The sequence below is a fragment of the Anabas testudineus genome, chromosome 9, assembly GCF_900324465.2.
Source record: "Anabas testudineus chromosome 9, fAnaTes1.2, whole genome shotgun sequence".
NCBI classification, from domain to species: Eukaryota; Metazoa; Chordata; class Actinopteri; order Anabantiformes; family Anabantidae; genus Anabas; species Anabas testudineus.
In genome coordinates, this window is record NC_046618.1 from 9,467,336 (window position 1) to 9,489,066 (window position 21,731).

General features: G+C 42.9%; 2 protein-coding genes and 3 non-coding genes across 5 annotated transcripts in view; 4 read left to right on the forward strand and 1 right to left on the reverse strand.

Annotated features, from left to right (window-relative positions):
* On the forward strand, window positions 1-13,109 carry ttc37 (tetratricopeptide repeat domain 37). Its single transcript, XM_026342739.1, has 41 exons — window positions 1-50; window positions 472-572; window positions 703-846; window positions 983-1,074; window positions 1,226-1,301; window positions 1,398-1,544; window positions 1,719-1,817; window positions 1,959-2,067; window positions 2,250-2,390; window positions 2,526-2,624; window positions 2,850-2,974; window positions 3,137-3,223; window positions 3,418-3,521; window positions 3,643-3,769; window positions 3,962-4,138; window positions 4,297-4,421; window positions 4,518-4,768; window positions 4,857-4,959; window positions 5,092-5,274; window positions 5,455-5,596; window positions 5,674-5,752; window positions 6,300-6,361; window positions 6,461-6,517; window positions 6,613-6,681; window positions 6,974-7,048; window positions 7,251-7,392; window positions 7,510-7,603; window positions 7,713-7,790; window positions 7,893-8,017; window positions 8,122-8,245; window positions 8,423-8,647; window positions 8,773-8,845; window positions 8,974-9,027; window positions 9,251-9,362; window positions 9,619-9,747; window positions 9,831-9,955; window positions 10,116-10,280; window positions 11,250-11,402; window positions 11,732-11,862; window positions 12,405-12,534; window positions 12,708-13,109. The coding sequence occupies exons 2-41, from the start codon at window positions 483-485 to the stop codon at window positions 12,786-12,788; spliced, it is 4,704 nt and encodes a 1,567-aa protein (XP_026198524.1). The 5' UTR covers window positions 1-50; window positions 472-482; the 3' UTR covers window positions 12,789-13,109.
* The window catches only part of LOC113150447, a 19,503-nt gene continuing 10,698 nt past the window's right edge, over window positions 12,927-21,731 (reverse strand). Inside the window, exons 8-12 of the mRNA XM_026342977.1 lie at window positions 19,227-19,365; window positions 19,013-19,161; window positions 18,702-18,855; window positions 15,800-16,526; window positions 12,927-14,227 (exon numbers count right to left, since the gene is read on the reverse strand). Of these exons, the coding sequence (XP_026198762.1) occupies window positions 13,564-14,227; window positions 15,800-16,526; window positions 18,702-18,855; window positions 19,013-19,161; window positions 19,227-19,365 (1,833 nt within the window). The 3' untranslated portion in view covers window positions 12,927-13,563. The remainder of the gene's footprint in view (window positions 14,228-15,799; window positions 16,527-18,701; window positions 18,856-19,012; window positions 19,162-19,226; window positions 19,366-21,731) is intronic.
* On the forward strand, window positions 14,862-14,935 carry trnai-aau. The gene has a single exon. It is a non-coding gene; the product is annotated as a tRNA-Ile (tRNA).
* On the forward strand, window positions 16,873-16,946 carry trnai-aau. Its single transcript has one exon. It is a non-coding gene; the product is annotated as a tRNA-Ile (tRNA).
* trnai-aau lies at window positions 19,847-19,920 on the forward strand. The gene has a single exon. It is a non-coding gene; the product is annotated as a tRNA-Ile (tRNA).

Below are 21,731 nucleotides of genomic sequence, written 5' to 3' on the forward strand. Positions count from 1 at the left end.
TCACCAAACAGTCTCGGAGCAGTGTCAGTCTGAAATCTGGATCGACCCAGGTTTGTTCAAAGCTGAACCTCACACAGCAAATAACATTTATTCAGATAATAAATAAATGGCATGTCATGTGTAAATTAAGGTTTGAAACCTGTTTTCATTTATAAGTAATTTGTTCATAGATCGTGACACACAGTTAATACTAACTTGTTTTTAGCTAGTTAGCCCTGCTAGCAGGTAAGAAATATGAACTTTAGTTACTTGAGTTTGCTTTTTAAAGTCAGCTGTCAGCCTCTGTTATCACTGTTTGGTAGCTATTGCAAACGTTTCCAAATAAACACTGTTATTATCATTAGTGAGCTCTTAGTTCAGTTTTACAGAGACCTAGTCAGTTTGAAGTTTAGCTCTTAGGCTAACAGCTACTTTTTGGGACTGGCATGTTGTGACAGTGATTCTCTTCATGTGTCTCTCTGTTGAACCCAGACAGCCACAAGATGTCCAATAAAGAGGTGAAAGCAGCACTGAAAAGTGCCAGAGACGCCATTAAAAACAAAGAGTTCAAGGAGGCACTAAAACACTGCAAGGTAAAGTATTTCAGATGGAAAGTGCTGTTTACATTAGTTAGGTCTTCCCTGTTTTTATGAATCTGTTCTGTGCACTGAAAAAAGGCAATGCAAACCACTTAGACGATGGATGCATGTCCCTTAATTCTAGGCTGTTTTGAAACTTGAGAAGAACAATTACAATGCATGGGTGTTCATCGGCTTGGCAGCCAGTGAGCTCGAGCAACCAGACCAGTCGCAGTCAGCTTATAAAAAGGCAGTTGAGCTGGAGCCTGATCAGCTGCTGGCATGGCAGGTGAGATGTGAAAATGTAGTGTTAAGTGATATTTCATTTTTATTACACTGAAGGCCATTAATTTACTGTTAATGTCCATATGTTGAGCTTAAATTACAATTAATCCATATTTATGTCTAATGTATTTGTGCTTTAGGGTTTAGCAAATCTTTATGAGAAGACTGATCAGTGGGATTTCAAAGTGGAGCTACCTAATGTCTATCAGAAGCTTGTTGATCTGTATGCAAGGTAAGATGTGTAAACCTTTTCTTTTTTATCAGGGCACATATAACAATGTCAGCAAAAATAACGTTAAACTCTAATGGTTTTAGTGACAATGTGTATTTTTAACTAGTTTCAGTTGTGATGTTACTGATTTTGTCCTGTTCTCCATTTCTAGCTCAGACAAAAATAAATGCTATGAGGTGATCAAGAAGTTGTCAGATATTTATCACTCTGACAAGGAATACTTAAAGGTTTGTAACTTTAGAGAAATGTGTTCAGGTTATTTGGACATTGGTTTTATGTGCCATTTTTCATGCATTTACATGCATTTGTATGTGTGTGGACAGTTGGCTAAGGTTTGGCTGCAGCTCATTCAGCTAAAGGAGGAGGAGGCTGTGGACAAAAAAGAATTACTGCAGCTGTGGCGACAGATGACCCAACACCTCTCAGACTATGTTAATGAGGAAGAGCAGGACAATGAAACACAACAGCATGTAAGATTTACACAGATGTAGACTTTGCAAAATGTAGAGCTGTGTATAAATTATTATTATAATTTTTTGTTCTAATCATTGTTTTAGATTTAGTTTGCTTAATGTTGTTTTTAGTGCATGTATCATTGTGCTATCTCTGCTTTGGTAACAGTTTTCTTTGTTTGTGGCCTTCAGTTAATCACAGCATTTGAGAAATCCATGGTTCTCATGGATCCTGTACCAGGAGAAGAACACAAGAACATCTCAACTGACTACATTAAATGCCTTTCTAAAGTATGCACACCTTCTCTTCTATCTGCGTCACCATCACAGAAATTTAGGGACAATTGAACGTGTTCATGTTCACCAGAATAGGCCACATCATGCTTGAACTTTGTTTCTTAATTTATTTATTCGTTATAAATTTGCTCCTAGCTCCCAGAACAAGAAACCAAAATGAAAGAGGCATGTGAGACCATGCTGTCTCTCTATCCCAACAAAAGTTATCCACTTGAGGTCCTTTGTTCTCATTACCTTAAAACAGGTAAGATACTGTTGTCTTGTTCAATCTAAAACTACAGTATCTACACTGTACTAATTTCAGAGCTATTTTGCTTTTAACATATACTAGTACATTGTCACTCTGGCAATGTCTGGTCTTTGCACTCAGGATATACAATATTAAATTAGAGAGATAATCTTAATTTGTTATATTTTCATTTGAAGGTATACTGAGTGAGGATGCAGTCAGTTGCTTCTCCCGGCTACTGGATCTGACCCCTAACAGTGGCTTAGGTTACTTGGGTCTGGGCACCAATGCACTCCAAGAAGGAAGGTACAAAGATGCTGTTAAGGACCTCGCACAAGGTTAGTTTTCACATCAACAAAGAAATAATTTAGTTTTTAGTGTAAAATGAAATAAACCTGAACACTAATACACATTACAGATTTAGAATAAGAGTATTAGCAACTGACCATGATTTTTCTTTTCTGTTTTATTAGGATTGAAGAGTATGAGCTGCAGTACAGGATGGTACAAATTGGCTGAAGCTCAGTTTAAAATGCACAGATACTCAGACAGTGCTACATCATGCTCCCAAGGTATGCTGCTGTATATTGCTATAGTAACCAAGATGACCTTCACAACAGTATGTAATCACTGGTACAGTTACTCTAAAAGAGTATGTTAAATCAGACCTCATCAGGTGTTCAGGAGAGAAATGTGTGAAAAAGACACGGATGTTACAAACTATAGTATGGTTATCACAAGGCCTCTATCTTTAGTCCCTGAAGAAACATACTGATGTGTGTGTCTGTTTCTGTTAGGTCTGACAGTGTGTGTGTCTGGAGACAAGGAACTGAGAATCAAACTGCTTAGGCTGAAGTTTGAGACTTTAGTCAGAAGTGGAGAAGAGAAAGCTGCTGACCAGGCTTTGGAGACATTCGCACAGGTAATGTGATTGACTAATACTAATCAGCATGTTGTAAAAAACATATTTTCCTCATAGATAATATGTGATTCATTGTATTTCAGACACAGCTTTAATTCTGGGTTTGGTATTTTGCAGTTGTAAATACCATGTCTGCGTTTGTTGCTGCTGTTCTTTTTTTAGATTCCAGATGCTGAAAAAGATCCAGTTCTCTTAGCCCTTAAAGGACGTGCATACCTTAACAAAGGACAAATCGATCAAGCACTTAAGGTGAAATAACTTTTATCTGCAGAATTCTTTGTGTAAAAATGTCTGCGTTATGATATAATGCTTTAGGAAACACAGTATTTCAGCAAATAAGTAATTCAAAAGATACTCAACTTCTGATTAGTAGATATGTAGAATATGTCTTGTAAAAGATTAAAAATGCTTTGGAAAAAATAAAACTATTGTATCCGTTATAGGTGTCATCTGAGCTGGTGGCATCCAATCCAGACCTGGGCCAGGGGTTTGCACTGAGAGGACTGGTGCACTTAGCTAAAGGTCAGGAGCAACTAGCAGAGCAGAGGTAAAACTGTCTCTTTATTTGTGCTTGTTTCAGCCTGTGGTATACACTGTTAATTTGTATGATGTGAAAAGATCCAGTTCTCAACATTTAACTTCACTTTATTCGCTCTTTCGTTGTATAGCTTCCTACAGGCGGCCAGCCAGAACCCACAATGTGGAGAGTATTATTTCTTTCTGGGAAAACTGTACTGGGACATGGGAGAAGAGACTCGTAAAGACCGAAGCAAAGCCCAAACTCACTTGCTGAAGGTTAGAACAATTATTATTGACATGCTTAATTTTAGATAAATAGAACCATTTTTGATGATACCACCATCGTTTTATTGATGAAAGATTAGTGTTGAAAGACTTAACATGCTCACAAATAAACAAAATAAAGGAACGCACAATATAATTATCCGTTACAGAATTCTAGTGTCCACTCTCATTTGTTCATTTCAGGCGGCAAAGTTAGATCCACACCTCGGCTGTATATTTCGCTACCTTGGACATTATTACCAGGAGGTGGCAAAGGATCACTGCCGTGCACGAGGCTGCTATAAGAAGGCTTTTGAGTTAGACGATGATGAGGAGTCTGGAGCTGCTTCAGTGGATCTCTGTATGAAGCAGGGTGATATGGTGAGTGGCCTCAGTGGTAGAATAGCCACGTTGTCAGGTGTGTTGTTGGTGCTTTACATGTTGCCTTACCAGTGTCTCCTTTTTTTCACACTCCCTATGCTTCTCCTTTCCTTGTCTTCCTTTTTATCCTTGCCTCCCCTCTTTCTTTGATGTCACAGGACACTGCCTTAGAAATACTTCAGTCAGTGATAGTCAAAGCCACTCCAGGCTCAGCTAAATGGGCATGGATGAGACGAGGCCTTTACTACCTGAAGGTTGGAGAGCATCAGCAGGCCATAGCTGAGTAAGAACTTTAAACCGGGGACAACTTTATAAACTTGATCCAGATGGTTTAGGTTTAAGAGCATAATTGAGTCTTTATTTAAATGTATGTTTATAGTCTGCAGGCAGCTCTGAGAGCAGACCCCGAAGACTGGGTGTGTTGGGAGTGTTTAGGCGAAGCTTACCTAAACCGCCGTAGTTTCACGGCAGCTCTGAAGGCCTTTGACAAGGCCCATCAGCTTCAGCCCTCCTCCATCTACAGTGTCTACCAGGCTGCTGCAATCAAACAGATCCTGGGCAAGTTCAAAGAGGCAGTTGCGGAGTACTTGCAGATCACAGCACAGCAGGACTATGTTCCCGCTCTTAAAGGTGGTTATCTGTTGCAGTATACTCTAATCGTGCACTTAATTTATCTAATCCTGGACATTTAATTAGATTCGTATGCTCTGTTGCTCAGGTCTAGGGGAGTGCCAGCTGTCTCTGGCAAAAAGTTTAATGGAGGACTGCAGAGATGGGGGAGCCATTGACCTCATTCAGCAAGCTATACAAAATCTATTTCGGTAGTATATAGATGATTATTCATACTTACATATTCACATATTTGCAAGCTTCTCCTCTTGGTTACCATGCATTATCTCCAATTTATCAATATCTCTCATCTATCTATTCTGTCACATGTCTGTGCTCTTAAGAGCTGTAGAACTGCGTCCAGACCTGTCGTGTTTGTGGAAGCTTTTGGGAGATGCGTGCACCGCAATCAGTGCTGTGTCTCCAAACAGAGCCCAGGTTCTAGTGCCCGCCCCGCTGGCTGGTTTAGACTGCAGCACCCAGAGCCACATGTTGAACCAAACCCAGACACTCAAAGTTGGTGAGAGGTATGACCCAACCACAGGGACAGACATATTTCAATCTCCCTACACCATTGTTACTCTTCTAATCTTACATATCTGTACACTGTAGCAAAATTATGTTGAGCACCTTTAATGCCAAAATGGTCTGTTTGTTGGTCTGTTGTAGTATGTCATACACACTTCAGTGCATGTTGTTGTTTACAGGTGCTATGCTCGTGCTTTGAAGCTGATGTCTGAGGTTCCCAGCCTTTGGTATGACTTAGGACTTAACTATTACCGTCAAGCCTGTCTTCCATACCCTACAGAGGGAGACCAGAACTCTCTGCTCCTAGAAAAGGCAGAGCAGGTACTTCACTGGTCCTACACAACAATTCTACAACACTTGTTTCCAGAAGTGGTGCTATTTATGTTTTTTCTTCTCAGTGTTTAAAAAAGGCTATAATGATGGACAGTGCTAACCACATTTACTGGAATGCCCTGGGAGTGATTTCCATGAACAAAGGTAACAATACACATCCTCGGTAAACAGTAATGATCCGTCCTGGTGGCCACTATGCCATCTGGTGGACGGATTTGTTGGTTGGTACATACTGACCCACCAGTATTACTAATATATAATATTTTAATTTAAATTTAAAATATTGTGTGTTTCCTAAGTAGCTCATTTTCTCTCATTGTTTTGCAAAGAAATTGCTCTGTCGAGGTCCTCTGTCATAATACAAAGAGCTACAGTTTCTGGAAAGCCCAATCTATTATAATTTTATCAGGCTAAATAGGATTAGCGATTTCTTCGACACTTTATCTTGCTGCTGCAGTTAGAGCCAGACCCATTCACTGTAGCAGCTTCCTTCTCAGGCAATGCACAAGACATAAAAGAAACAAATATTTAAGAAAAGTCATGGGTTAGTATGTTAAATTGAGTACATAAAAAAAGTATTGTTGCAGGAATTTGTGTGTGTGTGTGTGTGTGTGTGGGTGCGTGTGCGACTTTTTTCTGCCACTTTCCTGTCTAACACGGTTCTATCATCACTTTCTTTCTGTCATATCAGGCCTGGAGAACTTTGCTTTGGCCCAGCATTGTTTTATCAAGTCCATACAGGCTGAGTCAAATGTATGTAAAACACATTTATTCTGATGAAGAATGGTTTTGTCAGAAAACGTCCTGATGTTTTTAGTTGACTTGTGGCTTATTTTGCATATTCGATTACAGAATGTTGTTGCCTGGACAAACCTTGGTGCCCTGTATTTGAAAAAGGACAATATAGAGGTGTGTGTTTGTGATCAGTTTTCTTCTTATATATTCTTTTTGTTTTTATCATAGCTGGTTGACGTTGTTGTTAAAGTCTGGTCTTAATTTCTTAGCTAGCACACGAGGCCTTCAAGATTGCCCAGTCCTTGGAGCCACTGTATGTCAACTGCTGGATTGGTCAGGTACAAAATCCCACAACACAAACACTGTTTTAAAGGTAAATATAATTGCACCATGTCAAGGAAGTGCAAAGTTTTCAGTGTACTCATGTAGTCATACTATGTGCTATGAACACTCTCGCAAGGATTGACAAAGGTGCCTGTGCTTAGTGAGAGGCCACATAAGGTTTGATTAGGCTGAGGGTAATGGCTTATGAGTGTGCATCATGTGACTTAATTAATTTCTTTCTTTGATTTTTTACTTTTTTTTGTCTTCTGTCTAAATAATAGTTTTATCCCTTTGTTTTCTCACTAGGCACTGATAGCAGAGAGAGTGGGAAGCTATGACACCATGGATCTTTTCAGACACACCACTGAACTCAGCACACATGTGCGTGACTTCCCAAAACCACTGGGGTTTCCCTATAATACCAACACATTAGCTTGATAACACTTAAGTGTTTACTTCACATATTTTAATCATAAATCTTTTGCTGCTTCAAACAAGGACTCAATGATGCCACGATGAACGAAAACACTAGAACCTTTGTCAGATTATATTTCTCTCTCTATTTTTCATCTTCTCTTGGTAGATGGAGGGAGTGAAAGGTTACGCTTATTGGGTTTGTTCCACTCTGCTGGATAAGAGCAACAGAGACTCTGAACTGTACCGCTACAACATAGTCCAGATGAATGCCATCTCTGCCGCACAGGTGGCACTCAGCAAGTACACAGGTACAGCATGTTTTTGTGTATCTCAATCTGCACGCAGAATCCACAGATCTCTTGGTTATATTTGGGCCACACTGATGGATGTTGTGTGACATGATGTGTCTTTTGCTTCCCTCTCAGAGAGAATCCAGTCGGACTCTTATGCCTTCATTATGCTCGGCTACCTGAATGAGCATCTCCAGCTGAAGAGGCAGGCCTTACAAGCTTACCAAAGGTGTCTGTTTGAATTATACTGACTGATTCTACAAGACAAGCGTGAAAGACAAAGTTGTTGCACCTCAAAAAGATATTCATCTTTCTCAATCTTAACTCTCTTTGCTCAGAGCTGTTGAACTGCTTCAGACCAAGTCCTCGACAGAAGAGCTGGCGTTTGCTCTCAGCAGCTATGGCCGCGCTTTGTGGTAACAACCGCTTGTGTCATTACCACAGTGTTTTTAATCCCCTTTTTTTCCACTACTTACAATATCCAAAACATTATTGTTGTCCCTCTGTGTCTTTTGCAGCACCTCAGGTCAGTGGGAAGAGGCAGTGCATGTTTATAAATCAACTCCATTGCAGGATCTCAGTGATCTGGCTGGGCTGGCTCTAGCGTACTGCAGGGAGGGACTCATCCCAGACAGCGTCAATGGTGAGGACTGGAAGACACAGTGAAATCAAAGATTGTAATGGATGTATGTTTTGATTCTGAGTGACAATAAATAAACTGTGTGTGTCTGTGTGTGTGTACTGTAGCATATGAACGTGCCTTGGCTGTGGCTTCCAGTGAGAAAGAGAAGGCTTACATCTTGACAGCTCTGGCTTTGCTGCAGCATCGGCAAGGCAACGTAGACTTAGCCAAGACCCTGTTGTTTAAATGGTGAGTGGACAGTGATGTCTGGAAAACAACAGACTCAAACTTTACATGCTGAGCTTATGGAGTTTCCAAAGATTACAAGTTACAAATTTACAAAATTAGATGTCAGCTGAATTACCTTAATTATGATAATGTGCTAATACATATTGTATAATTCTATATTTGCTTATGCCTCAACAGCTCAATGTTAAAAGAGCCAATTCCAGAGTCTCTGCTATGTTTATGTGCCCTGGGATTGGTCCACGGTGATGTCACACTAGCTACTGCTGCACTGACTGAGCTGCTGAAGCAAGGTTCAGCCTCTGGAAGTGTTGTCGAGCAGCGATGTCTACTGACCTGCACCTTGCTGGCCCTGCAAGGCAACTACAGTGCAGTACAGAGAGAGGCTTCCAGAGCTGTACACAGGTAAACTCGTGCAATTTGAAACGATACACATACATACACAAACAAATATACTTTTCCTATAGTATATCATGGTAAACCCTATGCATAAGATACAAAGCCTTGTGTCTTCTACCTTGTTTTTACAGCAATCCTGGAAACCCGTCTCTGTGGGCACTGCTCTCCAGAGTGGTACCACAATACTATCCTAAAAAGGCAAATGTAAGCCTGTATACACACACAAACATTACACATGGTTTAGCTGAGCAGCCTCATCTACTTTTACTGCTGTTTTACTGCTGGAGAGTTCTCGTGGTATGGTTTATGGTTTTACCTACTGTGTATTCCAGGGTGGAGCAATGGCTGGACATGTTGCCTGTCTCTCTAGCATGACTCAAGGAAAGGTAAGAGTGAGTTTGACAGTTGAGTGTGTGTGTGTTTTTTTTTGTTTTTTTTGTTGTTGTTGAATTAAAGTCAAGTGTGCTTAATTGAATTTGTGCAGTAGATCCATCAGTATCCCACAAACTCCATTCTCTACACCCGCACATTTTAGGTTGTACAGTACTGTACTGTATTGACTATGGGACTGTATATTTAGCTGATCTTATCTAACGTGTGTGCCTTTAGAGGGCGTTGTTGTACAGTGGAGTGAATCAGCTGGCTAGTGGGAGACACTCGGGAGAGGACCGTCACTGGAATGCACTGAAGACTATGCAGAGAGCTGTGCTGCTCTGTCCTGGTAAAATATACACACACACACAAAAACCTGTGTCTACTATCTCACATTGAGTCATATACTTATTTGGAGTTTAGGAAAATACATTTGTGTAAGCTACCTGATTTTGATTTTATTGAAATACTGTGTATGAGACACCACTCTGAGAATGTCTCTTATCTATAAAGTAAATTCAAATGTTAGAGCTTTGCGGCTCAGGGAAGCTTGTTTATTTTTATGCAGGTAAGTGTAAAGTCACCACTCCTCTCTCTGCTTTCAGATGATCCAGCGGCATGGGCTGGATTAATGGCAGCCTGTCACACAGAAAACACTTCATGTTATCTTTCTGGTTCTGCTCCTTGCCGACAAGGACTGGAACAGATCCTCATGTCTGTGGTTTCTGAGAAAGGTGCGTTTGTTAGTGAGTTTGTTTGCGTGTGTGTGTTTGTGTGAGTGTGTGTACAGTATAAATGACCCCTTTCTGTATTCCAGTGTGTAGTGTAGAGGAGATGGAGCGCCCTCTAGCCCAGTCTCTGGAAGGGTGGGTACTACAACAGGCAGTGACTGGTCTCATGATGGGTGGACAGCTGGAGCAGGCCGAAGCTCTCTGCACACAAGTGGGAAATGAACATACACACACACACACACACACACACACACACACAAACACACATTTTTGTCCTCAGTTTGTTTTATTTTTGCTTTACTATAATACAACTTCCATTCATATTTATGTTTCATTTACGCGTTTTTCACACTCTGCTTTCTTTGTCCTAGGTGCTGAATGTTTCTCCAGAACATCCAACAGTGATGCTTTCACTGAGACAAGTGCAGTGTCAGCGCCTCCTTTTGTCTAATAGTGGTACTTCCCTCCCAGACTCTGTGTTGGAGCAGCTTAACAACGCTGTGATGATGAACCCCACCAACCTTGGGGCATGGCATGTAAGTGAGAACTCAGTCATTTAAAAAAAAAACAAAAAAACACACACACCCGTATTTTCTATTACACATTCAGTGATAATCAGTTGCTCTTTAATTTCAAGCTCCAGTAGTTTAGTGGTACAAAATTTTAAGTTGGCAATATCACATTGTTCACATACACATTCTGTACAGTATAAAGGGAGCAAAAACCACCAAGGCATACATACGTACTTACAAAGAGAGGCTTAAACATATTGTTGGTTAGTTTCTGGATGAGGTCAACTTGTGTTGATACAATACAACATCTTTTCTCCTCACCACAAACAGCCTTTTTGCTTTGCTGGCCTAATGAAGACAATTTCTGTGCTTCACTTGAGTTCACACATGGTTGCACATAACATCAAATGGTTACAAGCAGCAGGAGAGAAGCAGCAAACTGCAAAAAGCCACACTCTCCCTCTCCTTTAAGTCTTGACATGTTGGCAGATTGTAACCATGGTTAATATTGTTCTTCCTAGAGTACTTTAATGTTTTTCTCCTTGTCTTAGATGTTTTGCTTGCCTTGTACCCCACTTGTAAGTCGCTTTAGTTGAAAGCATTTGCAAAATGACTACATGTAAATAGAAAATGTAAATGTCAGTAAGTACAAATGTTAAAGTAAAAATGTGTTGCACTATGTGGATGTTATAGTCAGATCTGTCCATTTCGTTGAGGCCTTGTATTTGCACATAAAATAATTTATTTTGCACCAGATTTCATTATCAGAGCATAATAAAAGATTTAGAAAATAAAAAAGATAATTTTGTTTCTCTCTTTCTCATCTAATGTTTCCTTATCTCTTATTGCTGCTAAAATCTCTTCTGTGCTCCATTTGCTTCACCTCTAATCCTCCTTCTCCCTCCTATCCTGTGTGTATCTCTCCTATCTTCATCTCTACTCCCATTCATTGTGGCTCTTTCTCTCCACTCTCCCACTCTTTTTCTATCTCAGTGGCTGGCTGAGGTGTATCGTAGTCAGGGACTGCTGGTCCAGGCAGTTATGGCGTACAGGCAGAGTCTGCAGCTTGCATCCCAGCTCAGTCTGCACAGCAGCCAGGTTGCCAGCCTGCTCCGACTAGCCCTGCTAGCCCTAGTACCCTGTATGGTGAGTTTTTTTTACAAAAATTTAAAAGTTTCACAAAATAGAAGATAAAATTAAATAATAAAAGCGTGGTAGCACTGTCTGTTATTCTCCAAGAGGAATATTTTATCTGTCACTTTCCAGTTTTAGAATAATGTTAGGCACAGACATACACAATGCTAGGGATAGCTCCTGTCTGCATCCCTGACCCACAGGCAGAAATAACTCATAAACACGTGAATATTGATTATAACCAGTGCTCCTGCTGCCACTGAGTAGGATTTATGCACAGAGTTTGTAGGGTAGCATTTCAGCTGTGGTTATTCATAACAGTGTCTTGTCTGACCTCTTAGGCAGGTCTCCCTGGAAATGACTGGAAGGACCTGGTAGCAGAAGCCACTACTGAGGTTTTGAAGCTCGGCTCGTCCCCTGTGGCCCTCCTCTTTCAGGCCTTGCTCCAGTATGTGACAAAGATGGCAGCCCGGTCAGTACTGTTCACTGTGTTGTTTCCTATGCTGCAGGTAGTTTACTATATATACTGTATGTATACTGTACTTAGGCCGGCTGCAGGTGTTCCTGTGTCATGTGCCAATATGCTAATGATTTTATCTGATTGACCAGTGACCAATGTGTAATACAAAAACCCGAGTGATCAAATGAATCATGAGATGTCTGGAACTTCTGATTAATGCCTCCACTTGTATTTTCATGTCGCACTTCTGGAAATGCACAGCAATTTGCAGAGCAAGGATTTCCTGTCCTGACATATTAGCCTTCTGTCTACCTCACAGACCTGCCAGGATGCCTAATTAGAGTGCAGAAGAGATTGCATATGCCAATTCTGAAATGGCTAAATTCCTTGCAACACTCTGCAGGAACTTCTCTGTGCCAAACTTGATCACAATAACAAATGCCCTTTTCTGCAGAGTTGGCTTTTATTTTGTTATAGAGTGAAAATACTGATGAAAAACAGAGAAGCTAAGCAAAGAATTCAACCTTACCCCATTCTACATTTGTCTTGTCCAGGGAAACGAGGCGTCTGTTGGAGAGGCTGGTGTATGTTTCCTCCCAGGACCTCCCAGTGACAGTGGTGCAGGTGGCCAGTTGGTACCTTCTCAGACACTTGCATGGCAAAAATGACCAGGAGTTAATAAATGTGAGCATACGGCTGCCTCATACCTATACTAGCACCAGATTGAAACACTGTTTTTGGTAATGGCACATAAATGGCAAAACTGAAACTGTTCACTCTTGAGTTCTGCATTTGTATTGTTTGTATACTAATATGACAGTTTTGAGGATTTATTTCTGTTCTCAATGTTTTTGCAGGCTCTTCTACAGCATGCCAAAATGAATGGAGATCAAAGACTACTGGAGTTTAATTCACTGCTTGCCTCTTCTTCATCCTGAATATTGCAACAACTCTACAAATGCATCCACATGAAATCCTGCAGCTTGGCAGATGTAGCTACAGGCTGACGTCATCATCCATTTGGATTTTTTGTATCTCTTAACCTAATATGAAATCATACTGTATCAAACCAGACATTGTAGTTTATTATGACGTTTATTGCCTTAGCATGATTTGTTTTGCATTGCCATGTTCAGGAAATCAAATCACTTAATAACATAAAAATCAGGAGCTTTATCACATATTATTTGAAAACGTACATCACATTAAATAAGCAATATTTTCACAGGCAGGGTAAAATAAAGGCTTTTTGTTCAACAGCTAAAGATTGTCTCATTTTGATTGCAAGTAATCCTAACATGAACATAGAGAGACTATAATGTAGGTTGCTACATTTTTACACAACACCTAGAGTTAACAAATCTCTCTTTATCTACTTTTAGGTGTCCACAGATCTTAGATTCATTCCAACATTATAGTTAACATCAATCCATTATGCTCATAAGGCGCGCTTAAATTTATACAAAACAACTTAGGCAATATAGAGAGATTCTCCCGTCTCGTTCACCAGAGACTAGTGTACTACATTGCACCATTAAGTTAATTTGTGGATGAAAGAGAAGTGAAATCTGAGAAAGTAACTGAGTTCTGTCTTAAGTATGATTACACCCTGAGTTGAGACCTTTAATTTTAATTTCAGCTTTAGAGTTTGCTCACAAGTGAAAGGTCATATCAGTGTCACAACTGCAGTCTTTTCCAGGCCACCTACTCCCTCTATAAGACTCTAACTGGACAGACATGCTTGGTCATGAGAGTGCAGACGTTTTGTCCGCAGCCCCAGCACTGTTGCGCGATGTGTGGGTGTCCCTGTGTGGTCTTTCTCTTGCACAGTGAGCATGTGTTCACAGCCGCTTCCCAGCCTCCATTAGAACGTAGACTGTTAGCTACAAGCTGTTGAAGCTCCGCCAGTACGTTGTCTGGTGCCCTGGCAATTGCCACAACCTTCACTCTTTTGGGGTCAAACACACAATCTTCCTCTAGGCCGCTGGGCACAGCTTTCATACCACAGTTGGGGGGAACCCAGGCGGTGTCATACTCCTGCTGGCTCCAAGTGTACTGCATAGGATGGTTGTCCATGTTAATACACTTAACACGGCCAACACGCACACGTAACTCAAGGACCACACGCTCAGAGGGGCTGGTTTTCAATGGATAGCGTTCAGCCTTTTTCTTATTACGACTGACGTACACTCCTGGGCCCAACATGCCCCCTGACGACTGTTTAAAGCCGTTAGAAATGATGAGTCGTGCGTTAGCAACAGTGGTGCCATGGTACATGGTGTAGACGCCCCGGTCCTTTGGCTCCTGAGAGGCCCCCAGCTCTACAGAGTCATCATCATAGTTCACCTCCCAGCCAAAGAACTGCAGTGACATGCTTCTTCAGGAAGGGGGTGCTGTGGAGAATAGACACAAACTTTAGTTAAAGTCAAGAGTGCCTAGTAATACTTCAACTACTGCCAGAGTCAACATTGTTAATGTACTATAATTGAATAAAGTAGTGATTAAAATCATGTTCCCACTTAATATTTAGATATATTTAAGTCACCTGTCCTGCAGGGTCACACAGACCTCCTCTAATACTGCGGAAACACAGTAGTAGTAAATGTGATTGTCGCTAAAAAAACCCTTAAATCTAAACAGTCCACAGATACTGACTGGATCTAATGTGTGACGGTAACTCGATAAGGTCACGACACAAACTATAACAACAAATAATAACTACAATTAAGTAAGAAGTAACCTGACGTTGCAGCTAAACGTGATCTTTTAAAGTTCAACATGAAACAACGAGCTTCAACCCGTCAATAATTATAAATGTGCGCGTCGTTTGTTTCACTGAAAAGACAAATTAAAGAGATTCAGATTCACAAACCTCGTCGTCGATGAGCAGCAGTGATCTTACTGTGAAATGCAGAAACTTTCACTTTCCTTTCCGAGATATACGTGAAAGAGCGTCTCAGAAGCAGTCAGATAATGCTTTCTAACAAGGAGATGTTGTCTGTGCTCATGTGGGCCGGTTAGCTCAGTTGGTTAGAGCGTGGTGCTAATAACGCCAAGGTCGCGGGTTCGATCCCCGTACGGGCCATCTGTACCTTTTAGTCCGTAATAACACTTCATATGTTAGATCTGTAAAAGAAGCTACTGTGAAAACTAACTATTGTCAGTTCATAGAAGGCAAAACTTAAAGAAGTGAACTGTTGTACTGAACTACCTGCTGCCTGACACATAGTATGTGATCACCCATATGAGGATGGGTTCCCTGTTGAGTCTGGTTCCTCTCAAGGTTTCTTCCTGTTGCCTCCTCAGGGAGTTTTTTTCCTGGCTACTGTCGCGCTTGCTCATCAGGGACAATCTGATTATTATTATGATTCATAAACATTCACTGTTCATGTAAACTTCTGTAGTTTCTTTGCTTGTGTAAAGACGATGACAATTGTTAAAAGTGCTATACAAATAAAATTGAAATGAATTGAATTGAATTGTGCCTAAGCCCCAGGTGGTACACACAACCTTACACATATCAGTTTGACAGGAGGAACAAATAGATTCGTCCTTTCTACTTATATATAATGTTAAATATATAATGTTAGTTATGCATTCTGACCAGAGAACATAGCAAACACTTACAGATAATAAAACAGTCCAGCAGAAATAGATTTGATCAGTTTGTGATTATATTTTAGATTATTAAACAAATACATACATTGTAAATAAGAGATGAAAAAAGGTGCATCAATAATAAACATTTATGGATTCATATAATCTATATAAATTAAGAAATTAGGAGATTAACACTATGGTTTATGGCTACTGTGGCACACTCTCAGCTGTGACTTTCAGTTCTAATCTGCATTAGTTCATCTTCCAGCACATTTAAATGTAGATCCTCTTAGTGTTTCTGCTCCACTCCTTTCTTTTCAAGCCACCCTCCTGCTTCATCCTCTGTCAGGGTTTGGCTGAACAGAAATGCTTGGACATGAGAATACAGATGTTTTTCCCGCACTTCCAGCACTGTTGCTTGACGTGTTGAGCGCCCTGCTGGGTCTTTCTCTTGCACAGTGAACACACATGAGCACCACCACCACCACCACCACCATCTTTTCTTCTGGATCTTTTCCCTATGAGCTGCTGGAGCTCCTTCTCAATGGTGGTGTTTGGTGCATGTGCAATGCCTACTACCTCCACTCTTTTGGGGTCAAACACACAGTCTTCCTCTAGGCCCGTGGCCGCAGAGCTGGGAGGGATCCAGGCCGTGTCGTAGCCATTTGCGTGCCAGGTGTGCTGCATCTGAAGACTGTTTGCGTCAATGCGCTTGACGCGGCCAACACGCACACGCAGCATAAAGACCACCCGGTCTGAAGGGTTACCAAACAGGGGATAGTTAGACGCCTTTCTCTTGTCACGACTCACATAAACCCCCTGTCCCAGCTTGCCCCCTGATGACTGTTTGAAACCATTAGCAATGATGAGCCGGGCACTGGCAACGCTGGTGCCGTGGTACATGGTGTAGACTCCCCTGTTTTGAGGTTTCTGGGATGGCCCAAGCTTGACCCCAGGAAAAGAGGCTCCATCGTCGACCACCTCCCATCCAGAGAACTGCACTGACATCCTGAGTGAAGAACGGGGTCGACAGAGGTTTGGATGTGATCTACAGAGAGAGAAACCAGTAGAGTAAAGTTGTTAGAGCAGAAATCAGAGAAATCAGGATGTAACTGTAACAGAGGGTCGAAGAGGAAAAGACTGAGGCGGTCACTGAAGAGTGAACCCAGGTTGGTGTTCATACGTCTGTGAAGCACTAAGTTAAATGATCTTCACCCTCTGCAGAACCACCAGAGTTATATCAGTCGACTTAGTTAATTAAAGAGTTGAAAACACTGTTTTATCTTAGTCTGTATCAACAAACGAGTTTAACGACACTGTACCGTAAAGGAGAAGTCGTCTTGTGATCGGTTCAACTCACTTTCACTTTCTATATAGGTGATTTGGTTAGGGTCTGATGACGTCACATACTGTGCAACATCTGGCCGGTTAGTTCAGTTGGTTAGAGCGTGGTGCTAATAACGCCAAGGTCGCGGGTTCGATCCCCGTACGGGCCATGGTTTTGTAATGTACTGACAAATGTTACCTCTCTTTCCGAGGTGGTCAGTGAAAATTGGTAAATTCCACTTTGAATCGTTTGGAGATCCTCCTTCTCTCCCTGTGCTCACACAGCGTGTCTTATAATTGTCTTATGATGTCTTATAAAATGCGCATGCGCAGTCGTGAAGAATTCTTTCGCGCCCCGTACCAGCACAGGGCTACCTCACTCAGGTCTGCCCACAGAGTATAAAAGCCCTGCGTGACCTGAGTACTGCTCCCAAAAGCCAACTTTTTTACTTCAGCTGACACGGGGGGAGCCAGTGAGGCCCGTATCTTAGAGGGCTACGCCTATACTCATAGAAGCTGGGGTTACAATACGTAACCAACATTCTATTTCCTATAGGCTTCGCCCTCTAAGAGCTGTCACTATTGGGATAAGGGCGATGTTGGATGTAGTCAATGCCTCACTGGTCCAACGGAGTCCTCAAGGACTAACAACACCAGTCCACCCACACCAACCTAACAAGGAGGTAAAGACAAATCAGCTAGCAGTGTGTGCTCTGTACTGACAGAGCTCCACTGGTCATTATGCACGCTCAGACCAGAATGAGATAAGGAGGATACTGACGTATCCCGCAGATAAAAATGTTTAAAAGGGCACGAGGATGCCCACGATGCTGCTGTACAAATATCATCCCCTGACATTCCCTTGAAAAGGGCTGTGGAGGAGGACATGGCTCTAGTGGAATGAGCACGGACATTAGGAGGGGGTTCTTTACCTGCTGGCACATAAGCCTGTGTGATAGCTTCACACAGCCAGTGAGACAGCCGTTGTTTGGTCAGAGCTTCCCTTGAGAATGTTCTCTGTAATGCACAAACAGTTGTTCAGTCTGTCTGAAAACAGCTGTGCGCGCCAAATAATGTGACAGTGAACGAACAGGACAGAGATGGTGCGCAACCTCCTCTTCCTCACTACGATGGGGAGGAGGGAAAAACCCCTCAAATGTAATGACTCTGGATTTAAAGGAGGAAGTTAGTATTTTAGGCATGAACACCGGATTAGGCCTGAGAATAGCCGAGGCTCCGTCCTCCCTGATAACAAGGCAGGAAGGGGAGACCGACAGCGTACAAGGAGGGTTTTTAGGGGGGCAAAAAAACAGTGGTAATTCCCACTGAGGCATAATTGAACGAGTCGGAGGCCACTGTCTCTAAACACCTTTTAAGAACCGTTTTATCAATGGATGTGCAAAAACAGTTCTCTCTCCAAAACCCTCATGACAAGACGGCATGACAGCTGTGGCATAAGTTTTAACCGTCAACAGAGCCAACTCCTGATCTCCCAATAACTAGAGAAAAACCAGAATTTGGGGAAGAGGACAGAAAGTGGAATCCATGCCCTTCTCCACACACCATCACTGAAAAGCGGACCATTTTGCTGTGTATGAGGCTGTGGTCGATTGAGCTCTCGCATTCTGAATGGTGCGAATCACTGCAGGCGGAGGACCTAGGCTCTCCAAACGTTCCCGTTCAGGGGCCAGGCCCACAGGCGCTGACCTATCACTGGGAAGTGGTGGATCATATTGTTCACCTGTGAGAGCGCGTCGCTGCGCCATGGCAGCCGCCCAGAAGGCCCTTCCTAATCTGTTCAGGAAGCTGAGACATGTGAAGCATGCAGCATGGTCATCCAGGCCATGATGCATGACTGCACCACCGCCGAGGCTGAAGACAGCGTGAGAATGGCCGTCATAGCCTTGCCGATTTCGTCCGCTAACTTATCTTGCAGCACTCCAGGCTGCGCAACGACGAAGGAAGCAGAGGAGCTGAGCAGGGTTGTTTTTGATGGCGGCCGCCGTCTGAACGGCACACTGTTGTGTACGGACGGTCAGGCGGGTGGTGACTTGGTCGCGGGAAGATGGAGGAGTAGGCCTATGTTTACCGAAGAAGGTTGCCTTAGGGAGCAGGATGGAGGCTAAACTCGGCTCTAGCGGAGGAATGGCCGGAAAGCCAAGCTCCGTTTCCCCATGGACTCTGGTGAAGGGGTCTTAATGAGCCACCAGAGCCTTCAGCTTCCCAGGATTCTGACCGGCCTCTGATAGGAAGGGGCCAAGGGCGGGAAAAATCGACCATAGCGAAAGGCCTCTAGCCTCTTGCTCACTGCGATAAATGTCGCCGGCCATGTCGCTGGAGAGGAGATGGCGTGCTGAACCGTCACGTCATCACCCATGTCTTCCACTAGAAAGAGGGGGGAACCAGGAGGGGAGCCAACAATGGAGGGAGCCGAGTCAGGGGACTCTTGCCCTGCATGAAGCTCGTCCACTGGGCCAGGAGGTCCAGGCAGTCGATAGCCTCTCGCATGTGGAAGCTAACTGGCTTAGCCCAGCTGTCATCCTCATCGTCCCGGAGCACCGTGAAGGCGTCCACTCGCTGCTGCTTCTCCTCCAGGGACAGACGTGCACAATAGGGGACGTGGCCCGAGGAGTGAGGGCTAGCTCGGCACGTTCAGGGCCGAGGCAGATCTCGCAGCGAGCGTGGAGGTCGTCATCCAGGATGAAGGCGGTTTGGCATCCTGGGCACAGCCGGACCCTGCCAGTGGAACGCGGAGAAGAACTCATCCTTTTGTCTTCACATGGTGACTGCACAGCACGCTGAAGTGAAAAAGGGAGCAGTACTCAGGTCACGCAGGGCTTTTATAGTCTGTGGGCGGACCTGAGCGAGGTAGAGTGAAAGAATTCTTCACGACTGCTCTTAGAGGGCTACGCCTATACGAAATAGAAACACTGTTTTATCTTACTCTGTATCAACAAACAAGTTTAACGACACAGTACGGTGAAGGACAAGTCATCATTCAGCTACATTTCACTTTCTGTGCAGTTGGTTTCGATTATGGATCTCATGACGTCACCACTGTGCAACATCTGGCCGGTTAGCTCAGTTGGTTAGAGCGTGGTGCTAATAACGCCAAGGTCGCGGGTTCGATCCCCGTACGGGCCATGCTTTTGTAATGGACTGACAGATGTTGCCTCTCTTTCCGAGGTGGTCACTAAAAATTGGTGAATTCCACTTTGAATCGTTGGAGCTCCTCTTTCTCTCACTGTGCTTCCTCATCCAGCCCTGTGTTAACACAGCGTGTCTTATAATGACATATAATAACAGACAAGCTTTTAGAAACAGAGTTCTGATGAAGTAGACAGATCCTGTCGATAGTGGATTGTGAGCTTGTGTGATCTTGACATGCAGCAGAACCCTGTGTTTCCTGATGGGATGGCAATCGTTTGTCTCCGTAGAGATGTAAAAACCATTGTCACCATGCAATATTGACCCCTACCTTAAATCAGACGACCTCCTGTTAAATCGCTGCAATTAACCAACTGGCAATTAACAAGAATTTATTTGGATTTTAGTAAAAATATGTTCTCAAAATGTTTTTATTTTTTTAGAATTTGCCAAAGTTTCTCACTGTTTTATTTTTCAGACACAATTTTGTAACTACATCAGTATATTATCATATTGATTTTTCAGACTCTTTACAATATTTGGAAACTTAGCAAAACACACAGTACAGATTTGATAATATAACAGTGACATTTATTGGCCTTGTTTTTATTTCATTTCTTCTTCTTCTTCTTTCGGCTTTTCCCATCAGGGGTCGCCACAGCGAATCATCCTTTTCCACCTAAATCTATCATGAACATCTTCTACCCTAACATTAGCCAACCTCATGTCCTCTGTTAAGACATCCATATATCTCCTCCTTGGTCGTCCTCTTGTCCTCCTGCCTGGCAGCTCCATCTCCAACATCCTTCTACCAATATACTCACTATCCCTCCTCTGAACATGTCCGAACCACCTCAGTCTGGCCTCTCTGACTTTGTCGCTAACACAGGCAACGTGAGCCGTCCCTCTGATGTACTCGTTCCTTATTCTGTCTAACCTGGTCACTCCTAAGGAGAACCTCAACATCTTCATCTCTGCTACCTCCATCTCAGCCTCTTGTCTCTTTCTCACTGCTACCGTCTCTAACCCATAGAGCAGAGCTGGTCTCACCACTGTCTTGTACACCTTTCCTTTGAGTCTTGCTGACACTCTTATGTCACACAACACTCCTGACACTTTCCTCCACCCGCTCCAACCTGCCTGCACTCGCCTCTTCACCTCTTTTCCACACTCTCCATCACACTGAACTGTTGACCCCAAGTACTTAAACTCCTGCACCTTCTTCACCTTACGCCCCCTGTAACCTCACGCTTCTACCTTGATCCCTCTCGTTCAGACACATGTATTCTGTCTTACTACGACTGACCTTCATGCCTCTTCTTTCCAGAGCAAACCTCCACCTCTCCAGCTGTTCCTCTACCTGCTCTCTACTCTCACTGCAAATCACAATGTCATCGGCAAACATCATTGTCCAGGGAGATTCCTGTCTGACCTCATCTGTCAGCCTGTCCATCAACATAGCAAACAAGAAGGGACTCAAAGCTGATCCTTGGTGTAGTCCCACCTCCACCTTGAACTCCTCTGTCTGACCTACAGCACATCTCACCACCGTCATACTTCTCTCATACATGTCCTGAACTAGTCTGACGTACTTCTCTGCCACTCCAGACGACCTCATACAGTACCACAGCTCCTCCCTTGGCACCCTGTCATACGCCTTCTCTAAATCTACAAAGACACAATGCAGCTCCTTCTGACCATCTCTGTACTTTTCCATCAACATTCTCAAAGCAAAAATGGCATCAGTGGTGCTCTTACGGGGCATGAAACCATACTGCTGCTCACAAATCTCCACCTTCTTCCTAAGC

Coding starts and splice junctions, on each gene's coding strand:
- ttc37 (XM_026342739.1), top strand. CDS start 483: ATGTCCAATAAAGAGGTGAAAGCAGCACTGAAAAGTGCCAGAGACGCC. Junction 3,770..3,961: donor CCCAAACTCACTTGCTGAAG/GTTAGAACAATT, acceptor TGTTCATTTCAG/GCGGCAAAGTTAGATCCACA. Junction 5,753..6,299: donor AGTGATTTCCATGAACAAAG/GTAACAATACAC, acceptor CTGTCATATCAG/GCCTGGAGAACTTTGCTTTG.